Source organism: Paramisgurnus dabryanus, chromosome 3 (assembly GCF_030506205.2).
Source record: "Paramisgurnus dabryanus chromosome 3, PD_genome_1.1, whole genome shotgun sequence".
Taxonomy (NCBI): Eukaryota; Metazoa; Chordata; class Actinopteri; order Cypriniformes; family Cobitidae; genus Paramisgurnus; species Paramisgurnus dabryanus.
Window position 1 is genome coordinate 8,174,524 of NC_133339.1, and position 27,624 is coordinate 8,202,147.

A 27,624-nucleotide genomic window follows, 5' to 3' on the forward strand; every position below is an offset into this window, starting at 1 on the left:
ATTTTTTATGTAATCCTTGATATGTTTAATTGCTGTGCTTTAATGAGATGAACTGGGATCATTTAATGGAAATTTTTGATGTGCTCATTGCATAACATCAATGGTTGACTGACAGCATAGTAAACGGTCTGAGACACTTTATAAATATGCCAATACACCCATCAAAGTACAGTAAACATAGCCTGGCTCCGCCCTCCTACGTGCTTCCGCTTAATTTTCATTTCCCTTCAGCAGTACGTCTGGGATTTCTCTATAGAGTTTCGTTTTCTCCTGCAAAAATCTGCAGGACCAATCAGCAAACAGATGGGGGTGGCTAAGAACGATGACGTTGAGGTCGCGCGTCAGTTTGAGTTGTAGTTCAGTAATGGCAGCGGAGAAAGACGGGAGAAAAGCTATTCGGTCCGTTGTTGCAAAACTGCCAAATATACAGAAGTTAAAGCCAGAGCAAGAACCAGGTTTGCTAAGTTTTGTTTGTCTGATTATTCTGACTTGTTGTTTCCGGACGGTTTCGGTGCATGATATACGTCACGACCTCACGTTAGCGATTGGCTTTGGCAGATCCTGAGTGACTCTGGGCAGATCCAATAGTTTTAAACCTCAACAATGGACCCTCCTTAACGGAAGTAACGCTTTCCAATGGAGCGTGGCCAGACTCTCTGTACAAATGAAATGAATGTACGAGAGTCTGGTTGGACCAGGCTACAGTAAACATCCATAATCCTTCTGATAATGAAACTCCCTCTGTTAGTCTTCATTTTGGCTATTTATAAATTCTTACTTTTTGTATCCAATTTATTCCCTTACATACATTAAATTACATTTATTTTTGAATTCTCATTTTTGTGTGTCTCCTGTTAATTTTCAACATTTTATAGTGATTACTGGTAACATGTCCGAACTGTTTTAAAGTGTTCCCCTTCAATAATGTTCTAGACATTAAAGAGTAAAAAGAAGGGTCGTAACACACATCGAAAATTAATGCTTTATGGTGCTTACATTAACTATTTATTTTAGCAGATTTGAGTAAGGTGGACTGGACAAAACTTTAGTTTGTTGGACATTGGAAAAAGCGTGACTTAAAGACGCATATTTAGTTTGGTTTTCTTGCGCCTTGTCGTGCCATTTGTCTGGAGCAACACACAAAGTTGTTTGAATATTTTTGCATCCTCAAATTAGTTGACGTGAAATAGTCTAACGTGGACCGATGTGCTTTGTAGTGAATGTCGCTTATTGGAAGTAAACCAGATTTAGATTTTGGTAATCCTACTCATGAATTCAAGAAGCACAAATCAAGAACATTTTTAGATGTTCTGATCTTCTGAACATCTAAAATCCTGTCATTCTGTCAAATGAAAATCCTGTCATCAACTACTCACCCTCATGTTGTTTTAAACCTGTTTGAGTTTTTTATTTTGTTAAATACAAAAGAAGATATTTTGATAAATGGTGGTAAGCACACAGTTCATGTACAGTTCAGTAGGAAAAACAAATACTATGGAAGTCAATGGTTACAATCAGCTGTGTGATTAAAATCATTTATCAAAATATCTTCTTTTGTATTTAACAGAATGAAGAAACTCATACAGGTTCAAAACAACATAAGGGTGGGTAAATAATGACAAATTTTTCATTTTTAGCCAAACTATCCCTTTAAGTCATGTTATACTTTTTGTATTGAGCTTTTTTTACAATGTTTCAATGCTTCAAAGCAGCTTCACAAGACAAAGAAAAACGACTAATTAAAAAAGTAAATAATTAAATATAGTGTGTATATATGTAGAATGTATATATGTAGTGTATGTAATGTAGAATATATAGGGGCAGTTTCCCAGACAGGTTTTAGATTAATCCAAGACTAGGCCTTAGGTACATGAAAGTGTCACGGGGTGACCAAAGACAGGCAGAACTACTTTGGAGGAGGATATTTCCAGCTGGGACGATTTTGGTGTAACACCCGATCTGTTCTGGCTGCCCTGATGAGAAATCTAATGAGGAAATGAGCCTCAGGTGTGTGAGAAGAGAGCAGCGATCAGTGATTGGGACACACAGTCGGAGGACAGCTTATAAAAGGACTCTTTGAGAAGGAGTAGCAAATTTTTTTTGTTTCTGTTGGAAAGATACGAAAGTGGTTGGCGTGAGGGTGAGAGAGAGAGTTTGGAAGGGGCGGAAGTGTAGCGGACACAGAGTACTACCGGCTGGAAATAGGAAGAAGAGTTACTTCTGCAATAAAGGATTTATGGGAGACGAAGAACGGACAGATACGTACCCTCTGGGATGAGCTAAGTCTTTGAACTACTACCTCTCCGAAGCTGGAAGTATTGCTCTTGTTTTCTATAACTGGTGTGATGATGATTTGCCTTTAACCAGCATTATGTGGTACTGATTTTCCCTTGAAGCCAGTGAAATCACCATTGTTTTTCCCTCCCCTCTTCCCAATTCCGCTGTTGCGGGCAATCCACCTGCTAGCCTGTTTCAGACCGGGATTGTGTACGTGGAGATTAACCCTTTTGATGCTCTATTCCTTCAGCCCAGTTATGTCTATGGTTGACCATCTCATGTTGTGATTGAGGGGAAAAGTGTGGAAGACGGAGCCTCCAGCTTGTGAATATAATAGCTCTGTTTGTGCTTACTCCACTTATAGCTGCCCATGAGTCGCTCCGACGCCCAGGATATGGGATCCGGTCGGGGTATATGGATTGCAGTGTTTGATGTTGTGGATATTTCCATGTGTGAAATTCTGTGAAGTGGTTTGCTGGATACCTGAGAGTGGAGAGCACAAGCGTTGCTGGTGTTTGTGCCTTTGACTGGAAGTGCCGTTTAACTGGAAGGGCAGCGGGTCTAATTAATCAGTGTTGGAGTGTATGTTACAGAGCTGGACGGGCCATTCGTGTCCACCCCCTTTTACTGGTGTCCTTACTTGGCAGAAAAAGAGTGACTTACCTGAGTACCCACCATCCCCGGAGTTGAAGTCTATCGGTTGAGAATCCAGTCTGGAAAGAGCATTTTACCCGCATACCTGTCACCATCAGGATTGAGAGTTGATCCATCGAGAACGTGAGTTGACCCCTTCTTGCTGTGTCCATTCGTCTGGACGGAGAGTTATATTCGTTCACTCACCTTTGTCTGCCTGAAAGAAGAAGTGTTGTTACCTGTATTCTTACCATTACCTGGTCTAAAGTTGATCTATTACAGGCACAAGCTGTCGCCCTTTTGCCATGTCTATTCATTTGGAAGGAGAGCCATACTTGTCCACTCACCTTTGCCCGCCCGAAAGAACAAGTGTAATTACCTGTATCCTTTCCATTATCTGGTCTAAAGTTGATCTACCACAGGCGTAAGCTGTCCCCTCTTTGCTGTGTCGATTCAGTTGGAAGGAGAGCCATCCTCGTCTACTCACCTCTGTCTGCCTGAAAGAAGTGTCATTACCTGTATCATTACCATTCTCTGGTCTAAAGTTGATCTACCACAGGCGTAAACTGTCCCCTTCTTGCTGTGCTTATTCATTTGGAAGGAGAGCCACACTCGCTTACCCACCTCTGCCTGCCTGAAAGAAGTGTTATTGTCTGCATCCTCACTATCATCTGATCTTAAGTTGATTTATTATAGACGTAAGCTGACCCCTTTGTGCTGTGTCTATTCGTTTGGAAGGAGAGCCACACTCGCTTACCCACCTCTGCCTGCCTGAAAGAAGTGTTATTATCTGCATCCTCACTATCATCTGATCTAGAGTTGATTTATTACAGACGTAAGCTGTCCCCTCTTTGCTGTGTCTATTTGTTTGGAAGGAGAGCCACATTCGCTTACCCACCTCTGCCTGCCTAAAAGAAGTGGTATTATCTGCATCCTCACTATCATCTGATTTAAATTTGATTTATTACATACGTAAGCTGTCCCCTCTTTGCTGTGTCTATTCGTTTGGAAGGAGAGCCACACTCACTTACCCACCTCTGCCTGCCTGAAAGAAGTGTTGTTATCTGCATCCTCACTATCATCTGATCTAGAGTTGATTTATTATAGACATAAGCTGTCCCCTCTTTGCTGTGTGTATTTGTTTGGAAGCAGAGCCATCCTTGCCTACTTACCTCTGCCTGCCTGGAAAAAGTGTTGTTACTGGCATCTTCACTATCACCTGAGCTAAAGTTGATCTATTACAGGCATAAGCTGTCTCCCCTTTGCTGTGTCTATACGTTGGAAAGGAGAGCAAAACTCGCTTACCCACCTTTGTCTGCCTGAAAGAGGTGTCATTACCTGCATTATTATTATCACCTGATCTAAACGTTGATTCATTACAGACGTAACCTGTACCCTAATTGCTGTGTCTATTTGTCTTGAAAGAGAGCCACACTCGCTTACTCACCTCTGCCTGCCTGAAAGAAGTGTTATTATCTGCATCCTCACTATCACCAGATCTAAAGTTGATCCACTAGAGACATAAGCTGTCCCCTCTTTTCTGTGCCGATTCGGTTGGAAGGAGAGCCATCCTTGTCTTCTCACCTCTGTCTGGCTGAAAAAAGAAGTGTCATTACCTGTATCCTTACCATTGTCTGGTCTAAAGTTGATCCACTACAGACATAAGCTATCCCCTCTTTGCTGTGTTGATTCGGTTGGAAGGAGAGCCATCCTCGTCTACTTACCTCTGTCTGGCCGAAAGAAGCAGTGTCATTACCTGTATCCTTACCATTCTCTGGTCTAAAGTTGATCTACCACAGGCATAAACTCTCCACTTCTTGCTGTGCTTATTCGTCTGAAAGGAGAGCCATAGTTGCTTACTCACCTTTGCCTACCTGGGAGGAGTGTTCTCATAGGAATCCTTACCATTACCCGGCCTAGGGCTGATCTGCCACAGATGTGAATTGCCTCTCTTCTTGCTGTCTGTACGGCTTCCTATATGCTTCCCATCGTCTAGCTTGAAGTTGAGCCACTGAAAATGTGAGTTGTCCCTTTCTTGCTGTTCTCTCTGTTGGGAAAGAGCGTCATACTTACCTCTGTTGAAACTGACTGGACGGCCTGCGATATACTTACCTTTGTTGGGTTTGGAGTCGATCAACTGAACAACGTGAGTAGTCCCCCTCTTGCTGATCTCTCTGTTGGGAAAGCGCATCATACCTACCTCTGTTTGAACAGACTGGACGGCCTTCTACGTACTTACCTCCGTTTGGCTTGGAGTCGATCCAGTGAAAACGTGAGTTGTCCCCTTCTTGCTGTTCTCTCTGTTGGGAAAGAGCGTCATACCTACCTCTTTTGGGACTGATCGGATGGCCTTCTACCTACTCACTTCTGCTTGGCTTGGAGTCGATCCACTGAAAACGTGAGTTGTCCCCTTTGTGCTGATCTTTCAATTGGGAAAGAGCGTCATACCTACCTCTGCTGGAACTGACTGGACGACCTTCTACATATTTACCTTTGTTTGGCTTGGAGTTGATCCAGTGGAAACATGAGTTGTCCCTCTCTTGCTGTTCTGTTTGTTGGGAAGGAGCGTCATACCTGCCTTTGTCGGATTTGGAGTCAACCTTGTTGACTGGATGGCTTGGAAGAGGAATTCTACCCTCATATTTAACACTGCCTGGCTCGGAGTCGACCTATCATAGATATGAAGCTGCCTCCCTCTCTTGTTGTTCTATTGGCTTGAAGGAGAGACATACACGCCCACCTACCTTTATCTGCCTGTATGAAGTGTCCTCAAGTGAGTTGTTGGCTCTTGTGTTGAGCGGCTTCAAGAGAAGGCCTCCCGGCCCTATCCTTACTTCATCTGATGCACCTTGGCTCGAGAAGTGAGCTGTCAGGGTCCTGAAGAGGAGAGGTCAATGGAAGGGATTTTTACTTCAGAACAAGTACTTTTAACTAAATAAAGACGAGTTTTGTACTTTTAATTACTTGTTTGTCTGGTCTTTGGGTACTCTGGGAACTCCTCGAGGTGGTGCAGGAGCTAGATGCAGGGTATAAGGTAGTCGTGGTCCACCCCGACCTGTGACAAAAGTCCCATGTAAATAAAATGAAACACTATAATTTGTTTTGGAATATTGTGGTATTTTTTTTTACAAATGATTTTTCTGTGAGCTTCATTATTTTTTTTTAAATGTATGTGCCCTCACAATCTTTAATCCAAAAACGCAAATCTCCTCCCCTCCTCAAAACGATCTCTCTTTACTTCCGGTCTTATGGTATGGCAGGTGGGAGGGGTCTGGGAGAAGATCGCTGCGATTAGCAATTAGCAACACGACCCAACTTCAAATGATCCAATCAGATCTCGATGGACAAAAACAAATTCAGTCTTGACTTATTTCATTTCAGAAGCCAGTTTCACTCGGATATACGAAAATAAGGCAATCGCTACTTCCGTTTCATGGGGACTTTAAGATGTTTAAATAGTTTTTCTAACATACCTTTCAAAAAGCATTACTGGTGTGCATCTTGAGCGAAAACAATGGCACTTTAACATATAAAATTTAAAATTAGGGCAGCCTTGTTCGGGAAACCACACCATAGTATTATTGCAAATATTATTGTCTTTATTAATAGATTATAATCTAATGAAACTGTATATTTGTATATAGTTTCATTATCAGTAAACAACTGGACACAAAGTGTCATATAAGTAACTTAGACATGGCTCATCTTACTTGGTAATGGCCCTTAAAAGAAGAAAAAAATAAGATCAGAAGTTTGTCATTACGTAGTGAATTTGCAATAATACCATAAACAACAACATAAAAATCATAAAGAAATTGTATCATAGTAAAGTGCACCACACACCTACAAAAGTGAAATAATGACTCTTAAAAAAGTTCTGCTGACACGCTAAAGTAGCACATGTATCATTTATTAAAATGGAGGCATTATAATAGCGATTATTAATTTAAAAATGTCTGGTCTGATTTTGTGGCAGATGTAAGTGACTGACAAAGACAGATATTGTGATAGCGGCCTTTATGGTTGAATAAAACAACAACTGTGGCCCTGGACTGGACCACAAAACCTTAAGTCGCACTGGTACAATCCCTTACAAAAATTAACCATGGTTTTACTACAGTTAAAACAAAAAAAAAACATAGTTACTGTAGTAAAACCATAGTAAGTACAAAATAACCATGGTTTTGACAATCATGGTTTTCAAAAACCATAGTTTATCCATAGTTATAGCAATGCTGACATCGCGGGCATGCGCGTCGAATTTCTGGGTCGAAGAATCTGTTTTCAGCCCACACAGTACTTTTAAATGTGTGTCATGCAATAACCACTTCTCACCGCAAGGTTGTAGTATGTTTTTACTAAATACGACAATAAATAGGTAAAGTCCGACCACCGGAAGCGTTCGATATTTTTAACTTTCAACTCGGAGGTGTTTTTAATTCACAGCAACTGTTTAAACATTTGTGTCACTTTCAACCGGGCGGTGTGCTTCCACTAAGCTCTGGTCTCTAATGAAAGGTAGATGGACCCAAATAAATATCTTTTATCTTGGTACTGAAACATTGTACTCTGAGTCTATGGTGGAGAGGGTATTTAAATAAACCGCGGAAATTGCGAGAATTTTTACAACCTGTTGCATATGTGTGACGTGCAGATTTGTATTTCTCTCTCTGCCTTTACAGAGGTATGCGTATTTTCTGAGGATGCGCTCCGGTCAACAGCGTGACGCGTCTTCACATCCCCATCAAACAACACATATCTATCGCGGACAATTGCATCCTCATGTCAAAAGTTTATTACTTGCATTCGTTTTAAAGTTTTGAGCGTTTAAACTTTCATTTTCCTCACAGCTGCTCTTGTCTGCGTTCAGCCGCCGCCGTGCCGCGCACACACAGCAGCCTGTCATCAGTGCACGTGAACAGAACGATCTCTCTCTCTCTCACGTCTTAAAGCTACAGTAACCCAATTCATCCCTCAATAAAATTACTCTCTGCTCTTGACTAAATAACTGTTATAATTCATACCAATGCGTCTCCATTAAACCAGTAATATACCTAATTTCTGCAAGTAATATTACAAAGGCAACATCTATGGTTTTACTTTATCTAGAAAAATGTTAAACAGTTAAAGTCATCAAAGAGCTTGCATATCAGCTTAAAAAAAAAAAATCGGAATCGGTATCGGCCGATCATGAAGATCACAAATCGGTAATCGGTATCGGCTGCAAAAATCCTGATCGGAGCATCCCTACTTTATATTCCAGATTTTCAAAAAGTTGTATCTTGACCATACATCAATGAAAAGCACATTTCTTCAACTTTTCGATGATGTATACATTTCAATTTCACAAATTTGACTCTTATCACTGTTTTTAAGATCCATGGTCACATATAGTGTACTAATGAGTTAATAATTATGTATTGGATTAAACATGTCTTCTTTAGGGTTAATGTCTTCTTTCTGAAAATACTGAAGAATGACATCATTTATGCACTTGACATAGTAATTTATTATATTTTAAAATGTACATTCCACATTTAGTTAGACGCTTTTATCCAAAATGACTTATATTGCATTACAAGGTATCATTTGTATTTTATCAGTATGTGTTTCCTGGGTTTCAACCCATGACCTTTTGCGCTGCTAACACAATGGTTTACCACTTACAGAAACATCTTTATCAGATTATGCCAATCTCCAAAATAAACTATATTTAAAAGAATTCATAATGATGGTTTTTCTCTTTAAAACACTTCTGTAGCATTCTGGTCTCCAGAATCTCTGACAAGAAGTTTTATTTTTACCATTCAGTTCACTTTTGGACAAGAAATGTAAATATGAGTGGTTAACACTATATGATACACAAAACAGGACAATTCATTATACTTCCAATAACACTACATTACAGTTAAAGTATGAATGAGAATAATTGCAATTAAATTTATAAAACATCACATTTTCAACATATGGTAATACCACACTCAACCACAAGATGTCAGTGTTACTGGGATTTACTTGTGTCGACCACATAATTGCTTGATCAAATGATTAAATAATAAAATGTAATCTTTCAAGGCATTTTTATAAGCAATAACAACACAACATCAAACAGATATTATTTGTTCTTGTGTAGGTTACACAGAATAGTTGTTTACATACAACACATTTTTCTGCTTACAGCTTTGTACAATCAGCTACAATAGAAAATGAGAAAAACAGACAAACTTATTACATTTAATACAATTTTATTTAAAAAATAAAAATACTGTTTAGTTGAAAAAAGACGTATCAACTGGTGACTTTATCATTGTATATCACATTCGCCTTTTCTTTATGTGTACTGTGAAGTTATGCCATTAATTGTAATTATTTACATGTATGGCTATTTTGTGTCAATTATTTACATTTATTTATAACAATTTTATGTTTTTATATTTACATTGCAACATTTAATCTCTTCCTATAGGGTATAATTGTAGTATAAATGTATAATTGGAGGTCATTTGTTTCCAGAATGAGCTGTGCCACCTGACCACCAAACTGCTGCTCATTCAAGTTAGAGTATTTGCAATTTTGCTATTAATAGGTTTAAGCTCTGCTTGGAAAATCGAAAAACGTTTTCTGAGAACAGTTTTGATAAACACAGACCATAAACCATCTTTATAATGTGCCTTGCTTAATGGAGTTCCTCTTCAAAGGGACATTTGAATCGTAAACATGTTTTGTAAATTAATGCAGTAGAGTCAAAATATATGAAATATGGTGAGATGTTTGGTCACACATCCTGGACTGGATAACGTTAAATTTGTTTAGTAATGTATTTTGTAATGGAAAACAAATGGAAAATGTATATGAACCTCATGTCTTAAAATCTTTCATCCAGACTCTCAAAGATAGCATTTTTTTCAAATAGTCCTTAAAATGTACCAAGTTATTTACTTATTTGGTAACAACAACACTGTAAAAACCTTTGCTGTAGTTATGCAGCTGTTTGCCAGTAATTTACTGTAGATTTAAATATATGTCCTCATCAAAGATTTCTGGTTCCCAGAATGCTTTGCATGAAGCTGTTATTTTAGTTTTAATTTGTAATTAAGACTTTATGTTAATGTTTGTGTTCATTTAACTTTAAACAAACTGTTGCCGGTAAATAACATAAACTTAAATCTACAGTAAGTTACCGGCAAACAGCTACCAGTAATACTGCAATTTCTACAGAAAGTTTTAACAATATGTACCTTTGAGGTACTAAAATGAACTGTTTAGGTGCAGTGGTGTACTTTTTGAAAGGATATGTTCCCAGTAATAGCATTTGTACCTTTCCTCTGAGAGATTGTGCATGAACCTGTATTTAAGATTGATTTTTGTGAAGTTCACCATGAACCTGGCACCCAACGACCAGATGCCTAATGCGATTTAGCGAAAGGCCAGCTGAGAGCCACGGGGTCTAAGATGCGTCCGCTGGGTTTTCAATTCAGACAAATGCAATTTGCTAACAACTTCCCAAAATAATCCCATCCCTGTTTCGAAATTAAATAAAGGACATATAAAACGTCTTATTTGTTTAATGGTAGCCTAACTGAAATTGCATTTTGTCATTAACCCTTATCAAAAAAGTTTAACACCTCGCTAAACCTGACAATTTAAATGCTGTTTGCACTGTTTCTGTGCATGGGAGAGGGTTCAGGTGACAGAAAACAATCTTTTCGAGCGGGGCGTTCCCTCGTCTACGTTACCACAAACACTACGGCTCTCCTTTCACTGGAAATACCTTCAGGTGGGACAGCCCATTAAAGGTTAATGATTCATAATAAAGCTGCATTGGCTCACGATGTTTAAGTCAGCCTCACTGTCGCTGTTTGTGTTTATGATTTCTTTGTTCAGTCTCTTACTGTAAACACTGCTCGGGCTGTTGTGTATTTACTCAAAACGTTTTGCTTTGCTCAGCACAGGAACACCGCAATGATGTCACAACGAAGTCACCACAGCAGGACACAACAACATTAACACGTAGGACAGATTATGAAAATGTACATTTTGAAATTATTTCCATTTGATTTTATTTGTTTTTTATGATTTGCCTTGACCCTTTTGACATTGGGGTAAGGGGTGGAGTTTCGTTTAGTTTTTTATGATAGTCATATGTTTTGCATAATTAACAGCGTGTGAAAAAAATATGTACGAATTCCCGTAATATCAAGCTGATTTTATCAGTATGTGTGTTGGGATCGAACCCATGACCTTTGCACTTCTAATGCAATGCTTTACCAGCTGAGCGTTTTGTGAAATGTACATAACAAGTAACTGTCCTTAGCCAGACAATTCAAGGACTATTAGCTCCCATAGCTGGAAATATTTTACATACTCTGTGCAAACATGCCAAACGTTAATATTTAGCACCGATAGATTTGATATCGTAGTGCGTGCTGTCCTCTGGTTTGACATTGTGTGTCCAAACCTGCTGTATACAAACGCTTAGATGAAAGACAGGTGCACAACAGAAACCTGCAGGTAGACCCCGAGCACTAGGTTGTCAGTAAACAGCGTAAACATAAGGGTAAAGAAGGCGAAAGAAAGTAGAGATAGAAAGTAAGGCTTTCTGTTGACGAAACGTCTAAAGTGTTTATAACTGGTTTGTCGAGGCTGTGGATGAAAAACTTGTTTTACTAATATTAACAAGTTTGGTAAAGCTGGCAGGTCCATCTGCAAACATGTGACTGAAGCCAAAACAAACTCAAGCACACGTGACCTGATGCATTAATGCCCAAAACCTGTTGAAAGTGAAATAAACATAGCAGCAGTGAATGTCGTATGTGTATTATGATTCAGCAAATTCCAACAATTCTCATAATCTCACTGTAAAAAAAGATTTGTTAAATCAACTTAAAGTAAGTTACCTGGTTGCCTTTAAATTGTCAATCAACTTAAAAATATTAGTTAAACTAATAGGTCAGCTAATATTTTTAAGTTTAATTAACTCACAATTATAACCCAACCAGGTAACTTACTTTTTTAAATTATGTACCTATTGTTATGTAATTTTTTTATTCTTTTTCGTGATACTGTCACGAATTTCCATGTTTTACATGCACTGTAAAAAATACTTTGCTGCCTTAAAGTTTTTTGTTGAATCAACTCTGATTTACAAGTTATTTCAACTTACTATTATTTATCTTGACTAGAGATGAGTTGTTATAACTACAGTTGAGTTGTTGTAACTTATAAAAATGAGTTGACTTTTCTCAACAATATTTTATAAGTTGTGACAACTCATCTCTGTTGACATGACTTGTAAATCTGAGTTGATTTAACAAAAATTTTTAAGGCAGCAAAGTATTTATTACAGTGTGATCGTATCACAAATGTCTGTTTTTGTGTCATTGTCATGTATTGGTTACTCAACTGCTTTTTCCTATTTTCAAACCATTGTCGCTTAGGTTTAGGATTAGATTTGGTGTTTGCGTTAGGATGTCACTTTAAGTATCGGTTTATACTATTTTTTCTGATTCATTTTTTTATATTTTCTGATTTTAAACCATTGTTGCCTGGCGTAAGGGTTAGAGTTGGGTTTGGGTAAGGATGTCATTTTATGTAATCTAACCCTAATCCGAAGCGACAATGGAACCAATAGAAGCACAGAATCAGATTACCAATTAGTGCGAAGAAAACAAACCAACTCAGAAAATGTCGGGAAAAAAACCCCAGGTGGAAATATAAATGCCAGGTACTCATCTCCTTCGTTTTTTTTTTCTCTTTTTATGTTCAAGACAAGCCATGATTAAAATTAACGCTAGATGTTGTTTCGGTTTGCTAGCCTTCGTTTCAGCCGTCGCCAATCTCAGACGTAAAACTACGGACGCGTTTGCGTGCGTCCGATTTTTTTAAGTCTTTAAACTCATACTGACATTGATGGAAACTGAGATCATACAGTGTTACATGGACTTAACTACAATCTTGATCACACAAGCAACAATCCTAAAGGACTATTTAAAATTGCACAGTGTATAACGGGCAATATTAAAGATATGAAGTATATGTTTATAGCAACAGTAAATCCCATAAAAATGACTTTAGATGAGTTTTCAAAGACTGGGTCACATATTAAAAAAAATTATTATAAAGACAGTAGCATCTATAGTCTCACAGGAATGTGTTTACGTGCTAGCCCGTGTGTGCTAATGGATGCCTGTAGTAATGTTATAGAGCACAAAGTGCAACCGTAACGGTTTAATAGAAATGCAACTCGGTCGTTGAACCCTCTTGTGGGGTCGTTGCTATATTTATGGCTTTGAATCACCTGTGTGTAGTGTTTCTGAAAGCTCTCGAATGGTCTTGTATGGCTTTTTTCAGCAGCATACAATGAATCTTTCTGCTGATTGGATGATGCAGAATAGCAGCAGAACATCTAATCTCTCATGGGACTCGGATTTCTTTAGGTGTCACATTTTCTAATTAGCGAAGTTAAGGAGAGCCTTAACATTGGATTTTGAAGGTCTTTCTAAAGCTTGTGATTTAAGACTGAGCTTTATGGGACACGGCACCCTTTTCATTAGAAAGTTTATGATGTCGTAAAATGTTCGTTTTCTCTGTAGATCTCCTGGTATTTTTTTATGTTATCTCAGTGCTGAAGTTTATGTTATAAATACTGAAAGATTTTGATCTTATAAAGATTGCTGATGTGATATCTGTGTTGACCCAGCAAGCTGATATTTTACTGTCTAGTTTTACTATACGATAAAGTCTGGTTATGAACCCACTTCTAGCCAAAATAAGTTTAAATTTGGTGACTTGCCATTTTTGCAGCAATAACTTGCGAGATGAATGATATAGAGTAAAGTTTGGTTTCATTTCATTTATTTGGGGGCTATTGTTAGACATCTATACCATTTTTCACTGGCAGTTTGTTTTAGCATAGATATCTGCTCTGTGAAAATGCAGCTAGTTAAAACAACTTGGTTTTGCAAGTCAATTTAACCTAATATTTTAAAGGTGGGGTGCATGATTTTTGAAAAGGCCACTGGAAGCCAATCAGCAGTACGGGGCGTGTCTTCTAACCGACATTGTTGCCTGGGTTGCATATGTGTGGGGCGGGTCTATCAAAAGAAGGTCCAGATTCTATTGGGGTAGGGTGTGTTTGTTTCGGTGATTTCAAATATCAACATTGGCTTTCAGAGATCATGCACCCCGCCTTTAAGTTTGACTTGATAAGTTGATGTAACTTATAAAAACAAGTTTAAATTGATTAACTGTTAAAAATATATGTTGATTTGACAACAATGCTGCAATTTTTTATAGTGTGTTTGGACCATAGACTGTAAAAAAAGATGGATGACGCAACGTCGCCTCCTTCCATTGTAATGAATTGAAGCCAAAAATGTTGACCGTGGCACCGCCATGTTACGTAAAAACATCAGTTTGGAGCCAAGGCATGCGCAGAAGTAATCGTCCGTGGAGCCAGAGGCGGAGCAGCGGTATCAAAATTCCACCCAAACGCTTGCGTGCCCAATTCAACCACGCCAATCATAACGACATGCCCTTTTTCTATAGCATTAAATTAGTAGCTAAAATGAAACTTATCACAAAAAATTAACAATTGAACATATATCAGCGTGAAAAAAAACTAGCTTAAAGGAACACGCCCACATTTTGGGAATTCAGCTTATTCACCGTATCCCCCAGAGTTAGATAAGTCCATACATACCTTTCTCATCTCTGTGCGTGCTGTAACTCTGTTTGACGCAGTCCCCACTAGCTAAGCTTAGCACAAAAGTGGAAGTTAATGGCTCCAGCTAGCATACTGCTCCCAATAAGTGACAAAATAACACAAACATTTTCCTTTTTATGTGTTGTGATTTGTATAGTATAGTTACAGCACACACGGAGATGAGAAAGGTATGTATGGACTTATCTAACTCGGGGGGATACGGTGAATAAGCTAAATTCCCAAAATGCGGGCGTGTTCCTTTAAAGAACCAAAACCATCTTTCGGAAAATTTTATAGGAAGTGTACTTTTTTTTTTTTTTAGAGCCGTGTCCCTTTAGTTTGCATGGAGAGGCCGGGGTTTATGACTTGTACTGCAGCCAGCCACCAGGGGGTGATCAAAGAGCTAGCGGCTTCACTTTTCAAGACATATAAGGCACACCCAGTTCGGACGTCTATTAGTCATCTTTTAAATGCAAAATTGCTTGCTGGGTCTAGAGGTCTTCACGGGAACACTTTGATCTGAAAACCAGAGGTCCGGCCCGAGACCCGAGCAGGTTCAGGTCTAAAATGTTTCTCAGACATGGGTCGGGTGTAATAATAGCGGCATCGGGTCTTGGGTAATTTAAAATTAATGTAATTTTGCCGAATTGAACCAAGACGACCTGAATTATTTAAAAAAATGCCACTAGGTCATGTCGCACTCGGGTCTCATTTTCTTGGGTTTGTCTTGTGTCGGGTCCTTCTTTTGAAAAAAAAGTTCACTGTGGGTTTGGGTAAAAAGTGATTAGGATACATTTTCCGAGAAGACCTCTAGGCTGGGTGACCGTCATCATTGTAACTTTATAACGTCCTTGTATTTGAAGTTTTCTCATTTCTGTTCCCTGTGTTTGTAGTTGTGCCTTCCCGTGAGCTAGAGTTGAAAATTAGCTGAAATGACTAAACTGGTCACTATAAATTAATGTGTATTGTAACTGTAAATGTAAACTGAACAAAGTACGCCGACCGGTTGACCCTGTCAGCAAACTGCAAATATGGCAATTGTGATGTTAATTTGATTCATGAATAACATTAAATAAAACAGTTGTAACAACATAGCAGCTCTCTACTATTTACACATTTACTGAGTGAATTATACAAAGCATTAAACATGTGAAAAACTGACATTTCTTAATACATCAGAACACAAACACGAGACATTAATGTCTCAAAAAAGGGATAGACTAATAAAGCCTGAGATTTCTTTTAAAATCTTAGGTTTTGTGGTAAGGTGCTGTTAATATATCTCTTACATCACTTAACTTTGATCTCTATTTAAAGCACCTAACTTTACAACATCTCTAAAACAATATACAGGTGAGCAGAAGTACAACATACAACACATATAAACCAACTAATGTGAATATTGACATATGACTATTATTGGAAATGTTTTTATGATAAATAAACATAAAGATAAACATGTTTGGATATGAAACTGAATGCACTGCTTACTAGGAATGAAACAAAAACTATGCAAGATGGGACAATACAAATCTAGCCAACCATCAATCCTAATATAAGTAGGCGTGATGTCTGTGCATCTCCTCTTTGAAGATGATCTGGGCGGTACTGTATTTTGCTTTTATGCTTATTCATATGATCGGTTTAAATAGATTTGTTTATTCATTATGCTAATGATGCTATTTGTTTGCTTTCTCATGCATAATTGCATCCAATATAACATGTAAGTTAAGAGTAATGTCTATTTAATTTGTCCAAAGGGAAATGTGGAAATCCACAAATAGATTTAAAAAAATCAATTCAAAACCACCACCGGTTTTCAATGTTCCATCCAAATGTTTCTTGTAACAGCAACCAACCTCTCGATGGGTCCAAATGTCACGTATGAACTTCATGCTATAATCCGTGTATGTTGTGTGTGTTGCCGTTTGTCTTCAGACAACAAACCTCAACAATGAAACACGTTCACACAAAACAACATCCACCCCTCAGATTTCACCTCACTGATGGTCAAGCGCAGGCAGATCTTAAATTGACTGACTGGTCACTTGTGGTCCAGGTCGGTGGTTTTCCGTTTTGTCACAGCGCCCAGTCTTCAAACCCACTGACTGGAAAAAAGAAGTTGTAGGATTTCATAAACAAAAACAATGGAAGGAATGAAGTGTTTCATTCATAGCAAATGATTAACAAATTCTACAAAAGCAATTTAGATACATGGGTTCAAACCCAAGAAACACACTTATTGGTAAAAAAGTTTGTACTTTGTTATGCACTGTTAGTCACTTTGGATAAAAGCGTTTGTCAAATGCATAAATATATATAAATAAAGTTCAATTGTGTATTAGGGTCTAAATACAACAGTGGTTATGTAATAGAAATGCTGTTGTGTTGTTATGTTATGTTGTCGGTTCAGGTGAGGTCAGGTTACCCAGACAGCAGACAACTCCTGGACTGATCCGCACCGCACTGTCTGGTTATGCTATGCTAAGCTAGGTTAGGTTATGTGTTATATCTGATCTCAGGTTTTTTTGAGCCATGCAACCTTCAAATCAAAGAAGCATCCATTAATCTATTACTTGTCTCTCTGCGAGTCTCTCTGCTTTCGTTTAAACACTAGCGGGAGTAATGATAAGTTTATATGGACGCAAACTAATATATGTCGGAGTCCACTGCTTGTTTTTTAAGTAAACATGCTGCACGGTGTTTTGTACATGTATACGTTAAAGCTTTCTATGATATTTCAGCGCAATTGATTAAATAAGATTGCGCAACTTTCTCACGTGCGCAAAATGAAACTATGCGGAGATCAGCCGCTTTAGTTTTATTAATGAAAGCCTAAAGATAGCGCTGTACACTGTGTGTCATCTTAATACCAAGTGTAAACAGCCTCATCGTCTACGCTCTAATTCATCCCAAATATGTTGTGTTGGGTTGAGGTCAGGAGTCTGTGCAGGTCATCCAAGTTCCTTCACACCAAACTCGCTCATCCAAGTCTTTATGGACCTTGCTTTGTGCACTTGTGCACAGTCATGTTGATACAGAAAGGGGCCATCCCCAAACTGTTCCCATAAAGTTGGGAACATGAAATTGAACAAATGTCTTAGTATGATGAAGCATTAAGAGTTCATTTCACTGGAAGTGATTTGAACACATGAACAGGCTTTATGCCCAGCTGCACTACTTCCTGAACTTCAGCCAGCTCCTTGTTTCCTGTCTGCCATTATTGGACAAACTGATTAATCCAGGTGTGCCTGACCTCAGTAGTCACAAACAAACTGATTAATCCAGGTGTGCCTGACTTTAGTAGTCACAAAAACAATAACACAATCAGTTTGTCCAATAATGGCAGACAGGAAACAAGGAGCTGGCTGAAGTTCAGGGAGTAGTGCAGCTGGGAATAAAGCCTAGTCTATGATTCGAAGGGGTGTCCCAAAACTTTTGCCAATATAGTGTATTTTGAGGAATGTTTGTAACCAAACATTTTATGAGCCCCATTCACTTCCATAGTATATTTTTTCATACTATGGAAGTGAATGGGGCTCATAATCGGTTTGGTTGCAAACATTCCTCAATATATCTTCCATCATGTTAATCAGAATAAAGAAATTTATACAGGTTTGTAACAACATGAGGGTGAGTAAATAATGACAAAATTTTCATTTTTTGGTGAACTATCCCTTTAATATGCACCCAGTATCACTTCTGTGCTGCATCCTCGTTGCTTTTCAGAGATTTTCGCCATTTTGATTTTGCTTCATTCAGATGCAACAGCGCAGTCGCAGGCGGCAACAGGATTTTAGTGCGGTCGCAAGCTCCTTGCTGCTGCATTTTGTTATCTGAAGAATTAAAATGTCGTTTAGTTAACCCTCGATGTGTAATAAAAAGTATGATTAAAAATGTCACAGTCTTTACGTTATACGAGTAGATTTTTATTTCTATTGACGTTTCATCAGACACACGTGTGTTGTCATGGTTACGTGTCTGGACAGAACTTAATATCTGGTCTGTATTTGATTTATGGTCTGACAAGTGGCTAAACTGAACTCTGGAACAAATAACTCATCGTCGAATATAACAAATGTTTTGGTTTCCTAAAGATAAGGGGAGACGGCGATCATGGATCACTGCTATGGAAACTGCTACACATTTTACACAGTAAAGTTAGCTCAGTGTTTCGATATGCTTTAGCTATGATTTGAACTAAGGTAATCTACTCATTGTTTATTTTGCTTGTTAATCAGAAATAAACTCTAAAAGGTTGATTACGGAAGTTACGTTTGTTCCACGACAGCCATTTGTTATGTAATTACTGCTAAAACCGTCTATACAATGGCAGAGTTCACATACAGAATTAGATAAAAATATAGTGCCGAATGCATTCCCTTATTTTCCCTAATTTTATATAAACATATTTTTTTACGTTTTTAATAATAGCAATTAACGGTAAAAAAAGAAAATAATTGGTAACACTTTACAATAAGGTTCATTGATTAGTTAACATTATTTACCTACATTAGTTAACATGAACTAATAAAGAACTGCACTTATAATAATAATAATAATAATAATAATAATTCCTTTCATTTATATAGCGCCTTTCTCAGTACTCAAAGCACTTTACATATGAATGGGGGAACAACAACATTTATTAATTTTTGTGATTGAAAATTTCAGCAATTACTAATTTATTAAAATCTTGTTAATGCACTGTGAACTAACATGAACACACAATTAAAAGCTTTCTTTCGATTAACTAACATTAACATAGATTAATAAATACTGTAAAAAATGCATTGCTCATGGTTTGTTCATGTTAGTTAATGCTTTAACTAATGTTAACTAATGAACCTTATTGTAAAGTGGGTCACGCTTTATTTTACGGCATCACTGTTACAGTGTAATTATACATATAAGTACTAAGTAATAATCATTAACAACATGTACTTACTATAGGGTTGGGGTTAGGATTAGGGTCTGGTTTAGGGTTAGTTTTATGTAATTATGCAACATTAACTGTTATTACTATAATAATTACATGTAGCATGTGTAACAAAGACACCGTAAAATAAAGTGTTACCGTAAAGTGTTACCAAATTATTTGTAAAGAAACGAAAAGTGTATATTACAGCATTATTGCTTTTGCATTGTTGAGCATTAAAATCAATCATGTGAATGTTGTTTATGTCACTTTAATTGTTTATATACTTTATGCATTTAAAATTACATTAATTTTATAACATTACGCATGTGTTGTGCAAATGCATTAATGGCACAATTGAGCATAAACCTAAATGCTATTTCAGATGTAACTTCTGCAAGTCATTATTACTCTGATTGAATTGATTGACATACAGTACTGTGCAAAGTCTTAGGCCACCACCACCAGACTTGTTGTTTTGGAAGTTTTAAAGTCATCCATATTTATTTTTCAATCTATTTTATTAAGATACAAAAAGAAAATAGAGGAAATATGTCCAAAAAAATTTCAGGACTAAATGTCTTCTTTAGGCATCGTCTGTGTTTAGTGTGACCCCTCTTAACACTAAACACATCTTGAGCGTTTTTGAATCAGAAATGAGGATTTAATTTCATTTAGGTTTAAGAGATCCTGCAGTTTCCTGCTATTGCTCAAGTGGAAGAGGAGTTTACCCTAAAAACTTAACAACACTTCAGCTTATACTTTTATACTGGTTTTACAGGCTGTTATTTGTTCATTATTTATGGTCAGTTTTTGATATTTTTTTACCTCAATGTTCTTCAGTTGCACAGCAACAGTTTTGAAGTGAATTGGGCCGAACAGCTTAAAGTGTGTGATTTTGATGTGTGTTGTCAGATTGTTTTTGTTTGTTTAGTGCTGTGTTAGCAGAATTAATAATAATAAATCGAAGAAAGATAAATAAAAAAAGGAAAATGGTCAAAATTGGAAGTAGATTAAAACTGGTTAGGGCTATTTTGTTATTTTTTTGGGTGTTGGTATTTGTCATGTCGGTCAGGCCATCTAATTTGTAAATGCTTTAAAATAAGAATGGGGTAGGAGTATATAAGATTTTTTTTTCTTCATCCTACTCCTGTTCTTCTTGTCATGGAATGTATTTTTGTTGTGTTTATTGGATTGTTGTTTGTGGCTTCTTGTGTTGCATTAGCATGAAAATAAAATAAATAAATGAAATGAAATACTATATACACATTTCCTGTATTTTCTGGATGTATTTCTATTAAAGTGACTGAGAAACAATTATATATGACCACTACAACATTGCAAAAATCTAATTGTGGCATGGTGGCCTAAGACTTTTGCACAGTACTGTATGTATTTGACATAAGTTGGTCAACACATTTATTTTGGTAGTCTTCACATGAATGCAGGGGTGCTCAGATTGTTAGAAATGTAAGTGCCAGGAAAAATACCTCTATAATATTTCTTTTGATGTCTGTTTATGCACAACTGTGCCCCCTTAAAAATAATTGGTGCATGACGCCCCTGTGTTATATGTTCATGCTTTGATTCAATAGGTGTTGTTTTGTATGCAGCCCTGTTTGATTTCTAAACCTGTGGCTCTTTGGGTAAACATAGCCACTTAGTTAAAAAGGCGACTTAAGAAATAGTCTGACCGGTCAGCATTAGTAAGGGTTATACTGTCCTGATTCAAATTAGATTCAATTTACCTTTTCATGTGCCTGACTTGAAGAAAAAATGATATGACTGATTTGTAACGCTAGTCTAAGCAGTTTATGCCACCGGGTCTATGGCCTATATTAGATATATAGGTCAAAACACAATACTTGTCTACTGCCAACTGTCATCATAAATGTGTAATAATATTTCCTTGCTTCATCTCCTAATGTCCTTCCATAGGGGGTTTAATTTTGCATTTACATTTTAATATACTTCCACTGAAAGGCGTGCATGTGATTTTGGACCACTGTTGTGTTTTGACTCAAAAATATTTGGCATGCTTTGATTTGAATGGCGTAGTGTAGGGGTACCCAAGCTCGGTCATGGAGGGCCGGTGTCCTGCAGAATTTAGCTCCAATCCTAATTAAACCACGCTAATTAATAAGCATAATAAACATCTTACTTAGCATACTAGAACTTCCAGGAGGGGACACTTAGTACTAAGTTGGACACCGGCCCTCCAGGACCGAGTTTGGGGACCCCCGGTGTACAGTAGTATGTTATAGGTGTTCTTACTTGATAGCTCTGGGCTTGTTCATTGTAATCCGAGCTCCTTGGCGTGAAGAAGGGGTTGTTCGGGCGGCTCCTGGTGATGTTTGTGTGACCTGGACGGTTGTTGCTGACCCCGCCGACACTGTGGATGCAGAGGACCTTCTGGAAGCTCTGTTTGAAGTTATCCGACAGGAATCCGTAGAGGAGCGGATTGGCACAGCTGTTGACGTAGGTCAAGATGACGGAGAAGAAGTAGACGCCGGTCATGATGCTGTTCTCCGGGAGAGTCTGGATCAGGTTGACGATGTTGAGGATGAAAAACGGCAACCAGCACAGGACGAAAACCACCACTATGATCACCACCATCCTCGTCACCTTCTTCTCCGACCTGCGTCGTTTGGAGAGCCCAGCCCGCGCCCTGACGGACTTCACCTTCACCACGATGAGCAGGTAACACAGACAGATGACCAGCAAGGGGCAAAAGAAGCCCAGGATGGCGGTGTAGAGGATGAAAGCGGTGGACCACACGTCGTGCGGTTCGGGCCAGCTCATGTTGCAGGTGTTAAAGCCGGGCTGAACGTCAGAATAAATAATGACCGGCAGCGTCAAAACACAAGACAGTGCCCACACCATGCTATTTATCACCTTGGCGACGCTGGGTCGCCTCCACCTGGCGCTGCGGATGGGATGCACCACGGCCATGTATCGATCAATGCTCATTACTGTCAGACAGAATGTGCTGGTAAACTGACTGATGGAGTCTGCCCACATCACAATATGACACAAGAAGTTGCCGAATGGCCAGTAGGACAGCACGTTGTGTGTGGTGAGAAAAGGAAGTCCGAGAATGTACAGCTCGTCGGCTACTGCCAAGTTTAAGATGTACATGTTGGTGACCGTCTTCATTTTGGTGTAACGCAGAACCACAAATATGGCCAAAGAGTTTCCAGTCAAACCCAGGACGAACACGACGAGATATATCACAGCCATGACTTGAGTGCCCTCGGAGGGCGAGCTTTCACTTAAGTCTAGGGTGATGTTGGGGATTTGTTTGGTTTGATTTGAGTAGTCTGAGGTAGACATGTTCCACATTGAACCCTGGGTTGCCATCACTGGATGCACGTTCATCTTTAACAATGAATTTCTGTGTCATCAAGAGAAAAGTTAATTGGGAAAGTTATTAAACATGCATTTAAAAACACAACTGCATGACTAAATGAACTAAATATATTATAGCCTGGTTTCACAGACAAGGCTTAGCTAAAGCCAGGACTAGGCCTTAGATAAATTAAGCCATTTATTAAGCATTTTGTATAAACATACAAACATAAGATAAACACCAGTAACAAATTTTAAGACTACAGATGCCCCTAAGGGGACATGGAGCAAACATTTAATAAAGTTTAGTTTTGCGTGCACACGTGAATCTACCGCGTTTTGCTTCGTGTGCGAACGTGAAACTTTTGTGTGCGCACTTGAAACAATCGCGTGCGCACGTGAAACAATTGCGTGCGCACGTGAAACTTCTGCTTTCACTTGCGGAAGCGATAGTTTCACATGCGCGCGCGAAAGTTTCACATGAGCACGCAAAACTAAAATTCTGCACATGAAAGTTTCACGTGAGCACATGAAAATAAACTTTAGATTTTTTTTACTCCAATGTCACCTTAGGGGCTCGGTATAAGACAAATCAATGGCACTGGCATATTTTATGAAGTTATTTTTAGTTGAGACAGCTCAAATATGTGTTTTAGTCTAGGACTTTTTGTCTGTGAAACGGGGAAAATAAATGTAATTTAATAAATAATAAACTTCATATATAAATACTTTTTCATACAGTAATTTTGTACTGTATTGTATTAAATAATCTGCACTATTTACGACTCTTGAAAAAAATAAGAGACCACAATAGGTGTGTTTTAGTAAAATTATTATTATTATTATTATTATTATTATTATTATTGCTTTATTCTGTGAACTACTGACAACATTTTTTCTAAATTGCAAATAAAAATCTTGTTTTTAATTTGCATTTATTTGCAGAAAATAAACACGAGAGCCAAAAAGATTTCTTTCAGACCTCGAATACTGCAAAAATAAAATATTTATTTTAAAACAATAAGTTGGATCTACTTAACAAAATACTTTATTTGGTAACACTTCAAAAAAAGTTTTATAAACTCTAAAATAATTTTTGAAATTACTTCTGTGAGACCTGAAAAATGTTACATTTATCAACTTAAAATTTTCACTTTAAGTAAGAATATTTAAGTTAAAACATCATTTTTATAAGTGTTGCCAATTGAAGTAATTTCTAAAAGTTTTTTACACCACCTTAAATTTGTCACTTAAAGTGAGAAAATGACCGTTTATAAAACTTTATTAATTGTTACCAATAAAATCTTTTTTTTTAAATAGATCCAACTTTCACTTTTTATGGTGTATTGTGTTTATTTAAAATAAATAAATATTAATGGGTTTTCTTTGCAGTATTTGAGGTTGAAGTATTTTTTTAAGTTAATCCAACATTCACTTTTGTTTAATAATAGTTAAAAAATATATATTTAATGGAATATCCCTAATTTTTAATAATTGTTTTTTCATGTGTCTTGTCAAGGTCTTTCACTTTGTGCCATTCCTGAGGCACTGAAATGAAATGCCTGCCTTAAATGATGATTAAAGGCAATGCTTGAGTGGTCTCCTATTTTTTCCAGAGCTGTTTATTAAATAAAACAGTTAAAGACATTATTTTAGTTGTTTGAACTCTTATAATGTATAATCTTGCATGACCTTGACTTTAAGTGGCACTCTTGTTGTATATGAGGCGTGCAAAGTGTACAGAGGGTCAAAATGTGTTGCACAAATACAGCAGTGCCTTAGAAATGCATTGAACCGTAAGCCGAAACAAGGGTAACGATGCCACTGTTATGAGTACAAACAGACCACTGGACACTTATTCGTATGAAGCATCTGTATTTCAGTGTACCTGTGAATATTTAACTTTCCTTCTGTGCCACAAGTGCTCATTAACAAGAGCTCGACAATGAGACGAATGTCAGTGACACGTCAAATCTTTTTCCATCTTCTATTTCCACTGCTCATATCAGTCAGCTATACACAGACAGTTTATTTAATAACCATGAGTGCTTGCCCAGACAATGACAAAGGACAACCCTGCTGGAAAAAACAACAACATAGGCCATCATATAGTGGGATATGTGCATGGTTATTTAATGGGAAGTCAGTGGGGGTCTATATGGTAATGTGCTGGTCTCTGTTGGCGATGTTATGTGGTGGACGGGAAAAAATAAAACATCATTAAATCTTACTTAAATATGGCCTGAAACGCACTAAATAAATGAATTTTCTAATGTAGCCTAATAGCTTATGGTTCATAATGATGTTCGTAATGGGGTTTATTCCAGCAGGGATCTCATCCAGTGTGCAGAATGGCACAGGGTGGGAATCAGGGGGTCTGACACTCCTCAATGAGTCATGCACCCACCCAGTCCGCTCAGGTAAACGAGTTGTTCAACAGAGATATGTTTCGTTTCGGTAAGCACAGAAGTTTAATTGTAAGTTACAGAGGCGTAATATCACGTGGCGTTAATAGCCGGTTGCGCACATAAGAAGAGTTATTCTGAAGGTAACCATAGCAACAGTACAATTGCTTGTGCACTTTAAAGCAAAATGACAACTTGCAATAAAGTCTTCATGCCGATTTTAAGCATGCTACGTGCTTATTGTGCATTCAAAAGCGATGCAAATAGCCAATGAGCAATTCTTTATCATTTAAAGTGTTAATTTCATTGAACGTTCTTTACCTCTGGTGCTTTGCATGATTATTGTAAGTCACAATGAAAGTCACATACAAAGAATTAAGCTGTTATTATATTTGCAGTTTGTTTATACAACCCTACCTTGTGTACGATGCATCGGTGCGCATCCACCAGTGGACCAAACTCTCCTCCGGTTCAGCAGTTAAGTCCAGATCAGTAAATATTAGATTCAGCTTGTCTGAGATCCAACATTAAGAGCCAAGAGATCACCTTCATTTCCTATTTCCCTTAAAAGTAAGTGCACTAGTAAGTTATCCGTGGTGCGCACATCGTGCGCATTATTCTTTTGGAGAACCGCTCAAATTTAGTTTGGCTTAATCATCCACATTTAGCCAAACATTTAAGCAGATATTTGTTTTCAATCACCTTTCAAATGACATTTTTCTTTCTGAAAAGGTAACACGATCTGTCCGGATCCTGCTGGAGAGGTTCTGCTCTCTCCAAGAGCGCACGCGTTTGACTCCACCGCGCGCGCAACAGGAGCAAAGCACCTTCTGCGTCACGCGCACATACCAGTTTCTCTTTAACTGTATTGACAGTCCTACGGTTATCTCTCTAGTCATGCATGCATCTGTATATACCATAAAGCAAAAGTGCCTTTTGCCTTGCGCATTCAAGTGAGCATGTAGTGTAACGTTTTGTATAATTCTCCCACCTTTGAAAATGTGCCTCAGACAATCTTTTATTACCCAATGTAGGCTACACAGCGAGGTCCAGATTTATTGATGGATTTTCTCAACATAAAATCTTTGCTACCAAAGCTCAGTGTGCAAATCTCCTTTGTGCAAGTACTCCAAGGGCAGATTTTACTGGTGTGTGTGAAAAGATTAAAAGATTAAGGTGTGTACGTTTGTTTCACTGAATTCCAGTTTCACATTATAGACCTGAAGTTTCCTAGTAAATCTAAAGTCTGTATAGTTTATTCTCAAGTGAAACATTGCTCTTTAAAGATCGCTGCAGTTCATTTGGTTCACAAAAGGTGCACCATGCACTGATTTCAGTTTGCGTTTGACCTGTGGTCAAACAAACATTCAGAGATTTACACTGATTTATTTTTATAAATATTTCTAATTGTTTTAGTTATTTTTGGATATATTTTGGATGGTTTTTTTTTTTAGAAACATTGCTTTTCAAACACAAAGATCAAAGCAGCTTTGATTCAGTTTCATAGTAATTGTTGTAAATGTTTTTGGATACACATTGTCTTTTTCCATGTTTGGTGTACTGTAAGTTAACTCAAATATTGCACCAAAAGTTTGGATATGAATTCTTTGGTGTCATTGAAACTTTTGTAGTAGAGAAAATATCAATGTGTGATGAGGAGAGCTGTCGGAAAAGGAATTGGTTATGTAAACCTTACAAATGTTCAATTATGTCTCTGTGGAGGTTATTCAAGCTCCCAGATGGCGTCTTATCAAAGTGACTTACATAAAAGTGCACAAATTGCAGGGCAGGTATAGAGTTATAAAAGTCACATGCTGAGCTCAGACACTAGAAGTGAAGCGGCATCTGTAAGGCAGGGCACATTTTACAGGTAATTTGGTAAAGTGAACTGATTTTAGACCTTCAGTAGCAACTTTTCTACTTCAATCTGCCTGTCTTTTTGTTTTACTCCTTTCTTTCCTTTACTCTTTTTTGCCCTATTTTGACATTTAAGAAATATGTTGCATTCAGGCCCAAAATAATAGCTGGAGAGATTGTAACAGGAAAAGGAAGTTTCATGTCGTCCATGCGTTTTGCTATTACTGTAGTTTCTAATCAGTTTGCATTTAAACTCGATGGATTTAGTTCTGAGAACGGCTGCTCTATCAGTTGCTTTTGTATGTTATGCACTTGAACAGGAAATCCACAGATATTTATAGATATGCAGAAAGCATGTTTTATTTATGGGAAACATCCGTGGAGTCACCACAGATCATTGGAGACAGTTAGACTGGGACACATGAAGACAGTAAAGTAAGGGTCAGTATATGGTCTAGGGAGAGGAAGAAATACACATGGAT

The 27,624-nt window shown here is 37.7% G+C and overlaps 1 protein-coding gene across 3 annotated transcripts; it reads right to left on the minus strand.

The window, feature by feature from the left end:
• Nucleotides 1-14,874: 14,874 nt before the first annotated feature.
• Nucleotides 14,875-26,173, minus strand: sstr5 (somatostatin receptor 5). Of its 3 annotated transcripts, XM_065252629.2 has the most exons (4): nt 25,988-26,173; nt 25,703-25,848; nt 21,807-22,926; nt 14,875-16,722 (listed from the first exon to the last, which is right to left on the minus strand). In XM_065252629.2, the coding sequence occupies exons 2-4, from the start codon at nt 25,726-25,728 to the stop codon at nt 16,642-16,644; spliced, it is 1,227 nt and encodes a 408-aa protein (XP_065108701.1). In that variant the 5' UTR covers nt 25,729-25,848; nt 25,988-26,173; the 3' UTR covers nt 14,875-16,641. The 3 variants fall into 3 exon arrangements, with proteins under 3 accessions (XP_065108701.1, XP_065108700.1, XP_065108699.1); XM_065252628.2 differs by having other exon boundaries at nt 25,703-26,173; XM_065252627.2 differs by lacking the exons at nt 25,703-25,848; nt 25,988-26,173 and adding an exon at nt 24,769-24,904.
• Nucleotides 26,174-27,624: the final 1,451 nt, after the last annotated feature.

Coding starts and splice junctions, on each gene's coding strand:
- sstr5 (XM_065252627.2), bottom strand. CDS start 24,809: ATGAGCACTTGTGGCACAGAAGGAAAGTTAAATATTCACAG. Junction 22,927..24,768: donor GGAAAGTTAAATATTCACAG/GTACACTGAAAT, acceptor TTGATGACACAG/AAATTCATTGTTAAAGATGA. Junction 16,723..21,806: donor AACAAGCCCAGAGCTATCAA/GTAAGAACACCT, acceptor TCTTTTTTCCAG/TCAGTGGGTTTGAAGACTGG.